Raw genomic sequence first — 12,684 nt, forward strand, 5'->3', positions numbered from 1 at the left:
CGGGGCACGAACCCGCGTCCCCTGCATCGGCAGGCAGACTCCCAACCACTGCGCCACCAGGGAAGCCCTATATTCCTTCTTTTAAATTATAATTTGAACATGTTTTTAAGGTGTGGAGGCATGCATTCTTTAACTTGATTCCTTCTTTTTTAAAATTTTCTTACACCAGCCTCTTCAGGCATGTTGTTTCCAGCCTGGCCCTTCATGTCAGGCCTGTGAGTTTGACACCCTTGGGATTCTGGTCAGACTGACCCTGAACCCAGGATGTCAGAGGATTACCTAAAGACAGCAGCAAATAGGAGGCTCCCAAAGGCTCCCTTCTAATTTGCGACCAGAGGTGATTTATTCTCAACCCCTTGTTTATATTCCTTGGCGTGTATGGGTGAAAGGGAAGCCTGGGTTTGCGTTTGCAGACATATGGCATGTGGCCATTAAGGAAAAATCAGAGAGAAATTCTTTTACCAAAAGAGTGCTCACCCAGTGAAACCTCAAGAACCAGGAAAAGAGTAATCCATGGGATTAGTGTCCGGTTCTAAAGTTCACTGAAGAGAAAAAGCATCCTCTGCTACTAGTTATGCATTAATTTTCATATAATTAAAAGTGCTCAAAAGCTTGTCAAATCAATATTATTTGGGTCTCTGAAAACTAGTAACTTATTTAAACATTGATCTACACCTGATTCTTTACTGAGACGTCTATTGCTATTTGTGGGTAGAATTTATAGGACTTCAGTATAACTTTGTAACTGGAATTCAGTTCTAAGTGTGTCTGTTGTATCTGGTTAGTCTGTTCTTTGTGTCTAAACTACATGTTATATACAGCAATTAAAATGCTAATTTGTCTTTCTTTTTGTTTAAAAAAACCCCAACATTGTCTTTCTCAGCTGAATTTTCTTCTTCATTCTTTGATCTCTGGTTGACTGGAAACCTGCTTCCCTGCCTTCATTTCTCCCTCTTCTTCTGGAGTGGGTCTTTCTCTAAAATGTAGGCTGGTCAGGTAATTTCATTTATATTTCCCATTTGAGTTAAAATGCCAATTTACTGCTCAGATGTTCATATTTTCTTAAAATGGACTCTTTAACTCTTTAAGTGATCTCAAATGATTCATAGGTAGGATTCAAGGAAAATACAATTCATTTTCTTTAGTGGAAGGGTATTCATGTGAAAGAAAAATATTTTTCTTATATGAATCAAATAAATAAAGTAGTAATAGCCACTTTCCAGAGCTTCCATTAGCATGTTCCTAATTATAGTTTCCAAATTTTTAAAACAGTCTTCCAGACAATTTGGCAGCTTCGACTTCCATTGGCGTACGTAGTGGAATTCTTCAAAAACAACCTGATTTGTTGCTTACTGGTTCCAAGTTAAATAGGTGTAACTCTCTAATAGAATATCAGGAATCCATGTCACAGTGAAAATCCAGAAATTCAGTAAGATTAAGGCAAATCTGAACTGCTTCACACGGTAATGTTTTTAACCAGTGCATTTCTAGTGTTGCAATCTCAATAGTATCTACTAAGAAAAATACATGTCCATTTAGACTGGTGTCCATGGATAAACGTAGTTGCTGTTAGCTTTGCCTTCCTAATGAGAAAAGGGTTTGCCAAAATCAACATTACTATTTCAGTAAAACACATTTATTTTCTACAGACTACCTTTGCCAAGTATTCATATAAGCAAACGCTGGAAGAAGAGTAAATGGAAACAGAAATTTGGATCCTTATCCAAACCAAATTAATTATGAGGTAGTAAATAAAGATTCAAAGATATATAGCTGTCATCGATCATATTTTAGTGTTTTCTTCCCAAGATCTTTACATGTTCTCATATATGTCATCAACTGTCACTTTCTCTTATGGGTACACTTTGTAGTAAATGTTTAATTTCACGGGGCTAGGTGCTCCTGATACACTTCTGAATTACCCCTTGCTCCTCAGGAAACACAAAATGATTCTAATCTGAGGAAAGTGCAATTAGAAAAATGTCTTAGATTGGGCTGCCCAGAAGCAAACCCTAAAATAGTGGTTCATGTGCAAGTAGTTTACTTGAGACATGAAGAAAACACTACAGGAAGTGAGGCAGGAAAAGAAGTCAGCCAATAAAGAATGTTTATTAAGCAAGTCACTACGTGGGCTGTTAAACATAATCCTGCTGGGAAAGCCTGAAAGCCACCACAAAACACATGCTTCCGAGGTATCCTACCTGAGGCGTGAGCGAGTCTGAGAAATATTCTTGCACCAAATCTCATGAGTGAGTGGCTGAAGACTGCTCCTGGGGGTGTTAACTCTCTGGATGTCCAGCCTGCCTCCTGGGAGCAAAGTGAGCATCTGCAGCCAGAGGAAGTCCTCATGCAAAGAGATGCAGTGTTGGCCATTGGAAGTCCAGCTGGTACACATTAAAGTCATAAGGGCTGGGGGCCATGGGCAAGGCACCAAAGAAAAGTTAATTGGCAAGGGGTGAGGTCCTTTTCCAACCCCCTCAAAATTATTTAAAACTAACCTATGCTCGATTCACTTCTAAGGACATAGAAAGTTAAAAATTGGCTATCTCATTTTAAATATGCTTATATTCCAATTTTACTGGTCAATAAACAGTTAAGTCCTTGGTGAAAGACAGGACCTAAATGCTGGATAGTTTCAGCCCATTCTCCTGTCACAGCATAGGTCAGGGTCCATATAAAATAGCTAGTGGGAAGCAGCCACATGGCACAGGGATATCGGCTCGGTGCTTTGTGACCGCCTGGAGGGGTGGGATAGGGAGGGTGGGAGGGAGGGAGACACAAGAGGGAAGACATATGGGAACATATGTATATGCATAACTGAGTCACTTTGTTATAAAGTAGAAACTAACACACCATTGTAACGCAATTATACCCCAAGAAAGATGTTAAAACAAACAAACAAACAAACAACGGCTAACGATCCTTTTGATTCAACCCATTTCAGATGACTAGGATAAAGTGTATTACACACATAAACAAACAGCAGATGTGGTGATTTATTTAGACCTGGCCAGAAAATATGAAGAGCCACCCATCATTTTTTTCTGCTTTCTCTTCATTAGGATTTGAGGCCAGGAGACGTATCTGGCAAGCGGAACCTCTGGGAAAAGCAATCTGTGGACAAGGTCACTTCCCCCACTAAGGTAATCTACTGGAAGATTTGTTTTCCACAGGTTCTCTTCCTGCTGTATCCTGCAGTATGCTGTCCCAGGGTCAAAAAAGAAATAATGCTGATCCAGAGAGTCTTGTCTGGGTAACCATCAGTTTCTAAAGACTTGTGTATGGTACCGTGAAAGGCAATGTCACGGAGCCTTCAGCATGGTAGGTTTGTCAGTCATACAAGGTAAATAGTCTAGATCTGTGGGATGGCTCCCAGTAAGACATTCTAGAAACACCATCATGGTAGGGGTGTTGAAAACAGAAGGCTGTGTGGTATAACCATGGTCTACATTTCCTTACAAGGTCCAGGCTTGGAAATCAGAATTTGCAGATCACCTAGGAAAGAATGTCTGTCTCCTTGAGTAGTTTCAAATCTGCTTTCTGGAACCATTCTAAGGGGTTACATTGCCAGCAGCCTAGGACTCAAGGCTGTTACGGCAAAAAAATTGAAATAATATTCAAAAGTTAGCAAAATTTGCTACCCTATGAAAACTAATGGCTAAGAATGCTTGGATTTGTCTTTCTTTGGCCTTCTGCTCATCCTTCACAAAGTGGCCTGTGGTCAATATCTAAATGATGCACAAACTAAAAATAGGACCCCTTGTTGTACAAGGAGCTAATTCAACTCCTAATTCCCCATTCAAGTAATAATTCCACTCTTCTCCCTTGGTAGAGGGAAAATTGAAAAGAGAAAAATCAGAGAGCGACAATAAGTAAGATTAGAATAGACTGCTTATGGGCTGATGTAGAACTCTATACCCAGAAGCACTTTTTAAGCAAACTCAGGACTGAAGAACATCTCAAAGGCAACTGAAGAATCTCTACAACTCACCGAAGGGAGAGAATTGCTTCCTCTTTCCTACTTTCTACGACGTGCTGATAAGTCTGGTGCAGCTTCCTGAGTGTGTTGCATCTTCTCTATTAGTTAAGTTTTCTAAATAACTGCTAAATATATTCAAAGTACCGGTAATAATTTTCACCATTACAAACCACTAAAATGTAATGAGCATCCACTATATGCCTTCTCAACCTACATTATTTCATTTGACTCTCCAATCACCATTATTATTACCCCCATTTAGAGTTAAGGAGAATGAGGCACAGAGAGATTAAGTACCTCTCTCAAAGTCACACAGCAAATTAGGAGCAAAGCCTGGATTAAACTCAGGCAGTCTCTTCTGAGCCTGCATTCTTAACCCTTATACATGCTGCTTTTTTTTAGGATTGCATATTCAGCAGAAAATGTAAAGTTCTAAAGTTCCTTGCACAATTTTCTTCTGGTGGAATGGAGGGGAATCATTTTGTAGTTTTTTTTTTTTTAAACAAAGAATGAACTTTTGTTGGCCTAAGCCATTATGACCCTTCTTGAAATGACCTTTCAGAAATGATAGTCTAAATGTTTATGTAGTCTCCTTTCTGAGTAGGGGGTGTCGGCTGTCCATAGACCATCGTCACAGGTTTAATAGATCCCCTCTGGACAACATTCCTCTGAACCAGGGTTCTAGGAAGTAGAGTAAAGATATGATCTGGAATGGTAGGTCTCAGAGAACACCACTCACATACAACATGAATGGTACTCCCTGGAATTATGCAATAATGTGTGTGGTACAAGGTGGGACGGTGACAGGGTGAGACTTCATACACATACATACTGCCCCCTCCTCCTTGGTCTATACCACAAAACTCTTTCTACAGTAATAATAATAACATAACCAGCAGGCCCAGAGCTGAGTTTGTGAGGTAGCAAAGTAGGTAGCTCCTTTGGTCCAAAATGTCAAATTCATTAGTATCACGCAGTAATCCCTTTGAAATGAAACTGTACAACGCATTTGAAATTGCAGATTCACGACACTTTAACATTTGTGACTACCTCAGCAAGAATTTTTAGCAGCTAGCTGAGGGAAAGAAATGGTGTACAATAAGACCATTGGTCAGATAAGTTTCAAGGGTAGGGGCATAAGAATAGGAGGTAGGAAATGAAAAAATAGGAGAACACTAAAGATAAGCATAGTCCAGTTTACTATCATGCCTTGATGCGGCTGAGACAGCCATTCAGTCATGTGTGCCTGTCCTGGAACACACAGTATAGAGTCCTGGCCCTTGTAGTAAGTAGTGTTTAAAAAAAACCTCCTTGACCCTGAATGCTATGAGCAAGGCTCAAGATCAAGATATGAAAAGGGGAATATAAAGAAGAAAGAAAGAGGAAAGCAAAAAAACCAACAGAAGAAAGGATAGACTGAAAGAAGAGGAGCATATTTGAAGAGAATGCCAAAAATAATCCTCGCTTTCATAGACATTTATTCCTGCCATATTATCTTTTTTTTTTTTTTTTAATTCTGACACAAAATGTCTGGCTGAAAGACCATGGCCTGACGACTTAAAGCTCTCTTCTCTTAGCAGGTCTGAGACAGTTCAAGAAAGAACCCAAAGTAGCCGCTCAAGATGCCGGACCAGCTCAGTTGAAGAGGGCTCATTTGCTCTGTGTTATATTTATGTTGATTTACTAAATTGGGTTCATTTCCTTTTGTTTTGTTTTTCATTATCCCAGTAAACCCATGTATATTATCACTATATTTAATAATCACGGTCTAGAGATGTTCATGGTAAAAGTATTGCCTTTGCACAGGAGCCTGTTTCTAAAGAAACCCATGCTGTGAAATAGAGACTTTTCTACTGATCATCATAACTCTGTGTCTGAACAGTGATAGTAACCACATCGGAAGTCAACAAAAGGAGATTCAAGTTGAAAATTGCCTGAGGAATGTGTGCAGTATCCAGAAAAATGAACCATAGTGTTTTTTTTTGTTTTTTTGTTTTTTAAATACAGAAATCATGTTGTTTCTGCACTTTAGAATAAAGCATGGAAGAAATTATCTTAGTAGGCAATTATAACACTTTGTGAAAGTCACCCACTTCAGATTTTAGATACTACAATAATGATTGTCTTTAAAAAAAAAAAAGATGTACTGTTAAGGTATTACTTTTTTCATGCTGATGAATATCTAAATTGGATTTTGATGTTAGCTGACAGTGGTACTGATTTCTTTAGGTTGGTTGCTTTGTGGATTTCTTTGGTAGTGATAGTGAACCACATTTTAGATGACGTGATCATGTATGTATGTGCATACACATATACAAACACACTAATGGTAGAAAGCTTTTTTATGTGCTAGGCTATTATATTTAGCAGTATGTCCCTGTAACTAGCCAATATCACTGCTTTTTAAAAATTAAAAATCACAATATTATATTAATATTTCATATTTGCCAATAGAAACATGGCAGAATAGGTATCGATATGTTTCCAATGCCCAATAACCTATAAAAAAGAGATTAGAAATGTCAAAATGAATTGACATTTTCTATAAAGCATAGTATTTAGTTTATAATTAAAAGCAGTCTTGAAGTCCAGTGTGAATTGTACTAAATCTCAAAGCTTGCTCCAAACTTCATTCTTAAGAATCAAGTTCACAATCGGTTGGCTTAGATGATGTCTGAGGTCTCTTCCTTCTCTAAAATTTAAACACGAGAATTTTAGTGACAAAGTTGTACAGATTGGAATTCCATGAATAGGTGTACTACGACCAACTTTGGGTAATCTCTGGAAGCAGAAAAGTAAGCAAAAGCCAATATTTAGGAGTCATGACAGTACTTCCATCTTTAACTTACCGAAACATCTTTTTAGTTTACTTTTCTACCTTTATTAGTCATTGGCACTTGCCATAAGTTGATAATGTGTTGAACTTTCAAAAAATATATGTAATTTTTATTAGTTTTACCTTTTTCCCTAAGAGTCTATCAACTCGTCATTTGTACACACCCAATCCAGGTATCAGATCTTATTTTAGCTAATAAGCGTTCATCTATTCTTCACAATAGATGATAAAAGAGTACTCCAGTGTCTTGGCAATATGTTCTAGCATAGAGATATACATATAGTGTAGTTCTATAAATGTATACCTCATGACTTACCAAAATTGTCTTAGTCTCAATTCCTACACAACGAGGGAGCCTCCCAAATGACTCTTTTCTAATCCACAGTGTTCCCCTGGGAGAGCTAGCCAGGGTAGGGCTGGCATGAGGAGTGACCAGTGCCTTCCAAAGTCCATTTTCCTCATAAATCAGTAGAGTTGTTGAATCCTCTAGCTTTTAGCACATCTGGGCCAAAGAAAGTAAAGCCAGCAATATTGCATAAGTCACCCATCCATGACAGAGTAGACATGAGTCTATGATAAGATGAACTAGAATTCACATGCAGTGCCTGAGTTGGCATTGCCTCCCAGCATTCGAGTGAAATGGCTCAAAGTTTGAATTAAGTCCTATGGCAAGATAACATTTCTTTGTTGTACTTTTGAATAAGAGCCTCTCCTGATCACTATTATATGTTTTTTTCTAGAAAGTCTAAATTTAAGAAGAGAATATATCGATCGATCCTGACTTTTATTCCAATATTTGGATGGAATAAGTTTTAGGGTAGAATTTTGTTCAGTTTGGATTTAATTTCTTGAAAAATTCCTTGTTTACTTGTTTGATTACAATTCTCTCTGTTATCTTTTTAAGAAGTAAAACTGCAAGGTGACTAGCATGTTCTGTGAATCTGCCATTCCTAAAAATTTTATAAACACGATATTTTTCACTGATAATTGATCGCTGCAATAAATATATATTGTGAAAATGCATCCACAATAAATGGAATTCCTCCAAATGTCTTTGCCTCACTTATTTTTATGTACTATATTGATTATAAGAGTTCTATCTGATGTAATAAAGATGATGGTATAGCAAAATGCATATTTCAGATTGAGTCTTGGTTTCATTCTTTAAAGAGGAAAGCCATTTCATATATATATATATATATATTTTTTTTTTTTTTGCGCCCGGCGGGCCTCTCACTGTTGTGGCCTCTCCCGTTGCGGAGCGCAGGCTCCGGACACGCATGCTCAGCGGCCATGGCTCACGGGCCCAGCTGCTCCGCGGCATGTGGGATCTTCCCGGACCGGGGCACGAACCCGTGTCCCCTGCATCGGCAGGCGGACTCTCAACCACTGCGCCACCAGGGAAGCCCGCCATTTCATATTTCTAAATACTTATTACAGGAAATTTTCCAACAAAATATTAAAAATTGCTCTGGTAGGGACTTCCCTGGTGGCGCTGTTGTTAAGAATCCGCCTGCCAATGCAGGGGACACGGGTTCGAGCCCTGGTCCAGGAAGATCCCACATGCCGCGAGGCAACTAAGCCTGTGTGCCACAGCTACTGAGTCTGCGCTCTAGAGCCCGTGAGCCACAACTACTGAGCCCATGCGCCACAACTACTGTAGCCCGCGCGCCTAGAGCCCGTGCTCCACAACAAGAGAAGCCACTGCAATGAGAAGCCTGTGCACCGCAAGGAAGAGTAGCCCCCGCTTGCCGAAACTAGAGAAAGCCCGCGTGCAGCAGCGAAGACCCAACGCAACCAAAAATAAATAAAATAAATAAATTTATTAAAAAATAAAAATTGCTCTGGTAGAGACAACTGACCAAACATATATAGAAAAGGTTGAAAAGAGGGATTGAAAACCTTCTTCAAAAAAACACATTATCAAATGTTCCTTCATCCTCCTCATTCCCAGTGTAGTCACATGTCACCCCTCTGGCACCTACGGTGGCAGTACTGTTTTCCCAAAGACATTGTCTTTTACAGTAGAAATACCCATTTAATATATACTGTTTGTTTGTAGAATACTTACTATTTGCAAGGCACTGGCGATTACCTTTAAATCCAAAGATATTTTTTCATAGTATTTTTTTAAATATTTATTTATTTATTTGGCTGCGCTAGGTTTTAGATGCGGCATGTGGGATCTTTAGTTGCAGCATGCAGGCTCTTTTACTTACGGCATGCGGGCTCTTAGTTGAGGCATGCGGGATCTAGTTCCCTGACCAGGGATCAAACCCGGTCCCCCTGCACTGGGAGTGTGGAGTGTTAACCACTAGACCACCAGGGAAGTCCCAGTAATTTTATATATTTATGTAGCCCTACTTGAAATCTGAGGCTTTTCTCACAAAGCTTTTAAATTGTGAGTCGGGAGGCCCTGAACAGTCCGCTAAGTCTTGTTCATAAAATTGACGAGTTAACAAAATTACGGTAACTTAAAAAATACCGTAAGATGTTATGGAAAAACCCGAACGAACTTTTTGGCCAACCCAATAATTAATACTTTTGACTTCTACATTCTAACAAGAAGGGGTCTAAGTTTAGACAATGTTATCGTCAAAGTCAATCACAAAATTAAGAAATGAAAATAATACAATCTGTAGTACTAATACCAAACTGATAGGAGTAGGGCTGGATGAACGTTTATCTTGTGCGTCTTCAGGGTTTGAGCTCAAAGATGTTACAGTCTTCTGCGTGATGTGGAAACTGGTCTGTATTGTAGGGGTTTTTTCTACTCTTGCTTGCATGTGTGCTCCAAATGGAAGGATGGTTAAGAAATGAAAATCTCATGACCCTAAATATGTGTTCTTCCACGGGAGTGAGGAGATGGCCTAACAAGGTCTTTATCTGGGTGCTGTGTCTATTTGTATTCAAGCTTATTAATCATGTTGTCCAAACATTCTATATCATTACTGGATTTTTTTTGTTCCTTTGTTCTAGCTGTTACTGAATTGGAAATGTGAAAATCTCCCTCTATAATTATGGATTAGTCTATTTCTCCTTGTAATTCTGTTAAATTTGCTTTCATATTTAAAGTCATGTTTTTGGTGCATACACAAATCTAGAATCATTTTATCTTCCAAGTGAATTGAATATTTTTAATATTATGAAGTGACCTTCTATTTGTAACAAAGATTTTTGCCTTAAGGTTTATTTTTTCTGTTCTTAACATTGCTACCATGGCTTTCTTTTGGTTAGCACTTGTATAACTTTACTTTCCCCTTTTACTTTCAATCTGTGTGTGTGTGTGTGTGTGTGTGTGTACTTGTATATATGATATAACTTTCTCCACCCCTTCACTTTCAACCTTTGTATATCTTTAGTTTTAGATGCATGTCCATTTAGACTAGAGTCCATGGATAAATGCAATGGCTATTAGCTTTGCCTTCCTAATGAGAAAAGTGTTTGCCAAAATCAACATTACTATTTCAGTAAAACATTTATTTTCTACAAACTACCTTTGCCAAGTACTAACATAAGCAAATGCTGGAAGAAAAGTAAATGGAAACAGAAATTTGGATCCTTATCCAAACCAAATTAATTATGAGGTAGTAAATAAAGAATCAAAGATTCTAACTTCTGTTCCCCATAATTCCTCACAAGAGATTGCTATTTCCTAGGAGCATGCCTTGAAGAAAGCCCCTTGTCAGGGGGCAGGTTGGGGCCACCATGCTCCTCTTGAAGCACACGGACAAGGACCAATAACAGCCCTGGAGACCAACGATGCAGACCGCAATCTGGCCCAGTTAAGGAGATATCTGCCCTTTTCCCCCCAGCCCTTACTCCTCCTAACACAACAAGGAACTAGCACTCAGAAGAAATAGGGGATGAATGTAAATAGCAAAACACCAATTCCCTCCCACTTCCTCAGTCACCAGAGCTAGGGACAGATCTAGAGGGTAACGAGGAGGAGGGCATTGAATCGAGTTTGACATTGAAGTTTAAAGTGTACTTAATACCAAATACCAGAACGAAATCTTAAATACCAAAATGAAAGGAAGTGGCTGAAAAGTTGTGGGATCTGGCCAACACGTCCTTAATGAGAAGGGGGATTTCACCATTGCACAGTTCAGGTGCACTTACTGGTGGCAGTGGCGGGGGTACCATTTCATGTTTTTTATCATGAAACTTCACCCTGAGCCTGGGAGCCAGCTTTCTCTTTTGAGGTGATTTATCCTATCTGTTCATTGTTGAACAGGCTGGGGGCATTCTTACTGCCTCATTTCCAAGTGTTCAGAAGAATAATACTTCACTATAGTCCCCAAATTTAGACACAGTACATAAACTAACAGTGTAAGTATTCTACCAATGATAGAGGGATCAGGAAAGACTTCACTTAGGGGATGGCCTTTGAGCTAAGTCTTGGTTAGTTGACTGGCTGGGACAGATCTTAAGATCTGGAAACTGTTGGGGTGGTTTGGCCCTACACTGGAACATCCTAGACCCTGATAGTCTGAGGAAGGCCTGACGGGTACTAGATGACCCCAAGGCTCCCGGGATCCAGTATGGCTTCCTCAGCCTCTACAGCCACGTAACCACTAACTTCTGTGATGTCATAAATAACTTTGACTTCCCTAGTCACCTCATATGCTCATGTAAGCCTCTGCTCAACAAATTCAAAATGATATAATCACACAAAATAAATCACATTCCTAACACAATTTACATTTGGCCATGTTGCTAACATGACCTTTTTCCTCCTGATTCCCACACGAATAATTGTGCCTTTTGGAGTACTGTTTTGGTTTTTCTTTTCCTCTTTCCTTACTCTTACTATATTGCCTTTTATACTGCAGGCTTAGAGGTGATGAATGCATCAAAAAATTGGAGGAGGAAAGGTTGCTGCACAGGCAAAGCTGCCTTCCCAGGAAGCAGAAGCTGGCTCCATAAGGAGTATGTCCCATAACCTTCTCTGATAAGATCAGAGAAAAGGAGAACAAAAACTCAGACCGACATCAAAGTCCTTGGTTGAAGTTTACTGCAGGTCTTCCTTCCACTTGCACTTAAAGGCAAAGAATTTATTTCCACTGTATTCTACTGTCTAGAATAGGAGAGTAAGTTTTAAAAAAAAAAGTTAAAAAGGAACAGGTGCTTAAGAAAATCATTTTAAATTTATCTGGGGAAGAAAGAGGTCCTAATGAAATCTCTTTTCTTAAAATGTACTGACTCCAGCTAAGCTTCAACTAAACAGTGCTGCCTAGTATAATTCATAACATGATTTTCTCTCAGAGCCTTTGTACTTGCTGTTTCCCCTGCCTGCCAAGGTCTTCCCGTAGGCATCCACGTAGCTCATCCCTTTACTTGCTTCAGGTCTCTGCTCAAAAGCCTGGTCAGAAAGACTTTCCTGGACACTCCATCAACAGAGCCACCCCTACCAAGGCCCACCCACTAGAGCACTCCCTATGCTCTTTATTTTTCCCTTATTTCTCGCCACAGCAATTTTCATCACCTGAGAGCTTTTTTCAAGTATTGGTCTTTCTTCTCTCAGTAGTACATAACCTCCACAAGGGATGTCCATTTTATTACACTGGGAACAGTCCCTGGCAATTAGTAGGCATTGAATAAATATTTGTTGAATTAAGGAAAGAATGAATAAATACAATTTTCAAAGGTTTTTTTGAATTCCTGTTTTTATTATGCACTAATTTTTCTCTGTAGGATTACTTGAAATATGATCATGTAGATATTTGGACTAAAAATCTTGAGATTTAAGTCCCAGCTCTGCCATTAATTTCTTGTGTAACTTGTTTAGATCATTTCTTGGAGTTTCACCTTGTGTGTCTGACACTATGGCTTGCAATCATGACTCTAAAATCCAACAGAAAAATAG

General features: G+C 39.1%; 1 protein-coding gene across 9 annotated transcripts in view; it reads left to right on the forward strand.

The window, feature by feature from the left end:
* The window catches only part of CALD1 (caldesmon 1), a 181,670-nt gene extending 173,806 nt beyond the window's left edge, over positions 1-7,864 (forward strand). For 7 of the 9 annotated variants that reach the window (XM_067747066.1, XM_067747069.1, XM_067747074.1 and 4 more), the window contains 2 exons: positions 3,063-3,187; positions 5,315-5,348. In XM_067747066.1, the coding sequence (XP_067603167.1) occupies positions 3,063-3,187; positions 5,315-5,333 (144 nt within the window). In that variant the 3' untranslated portion in view covers positions 5,334-5,348. Of the gene's footprint in view, positions 1-3,062; positions 3,188-5,314; positions 5,349-5,556 lie in introns of those variants that run through there. The other 2 variants (XM_067747072.1, XM_067747073.1) reach the window with 2 other exon arrangements.
* Positions 7,865-12,684: the final 4,820 nt, after the last annotated feature.

This window comes from Pseudorca crassidens, chromosome 8 (genome assembly GCF_039906515.1).
Source record: "Pseudorca crassidens isolate mPseCra1 chromosome 8, mPseCra1.hap1, whole genome shotgun sequence".
NCBI classification, from domain to species: Eukaryota; Metazoa; Chordata; class Mammalia; order Artiodactyla; family Delphinidae; genus Pseudorca; species Pseudorca crassidens.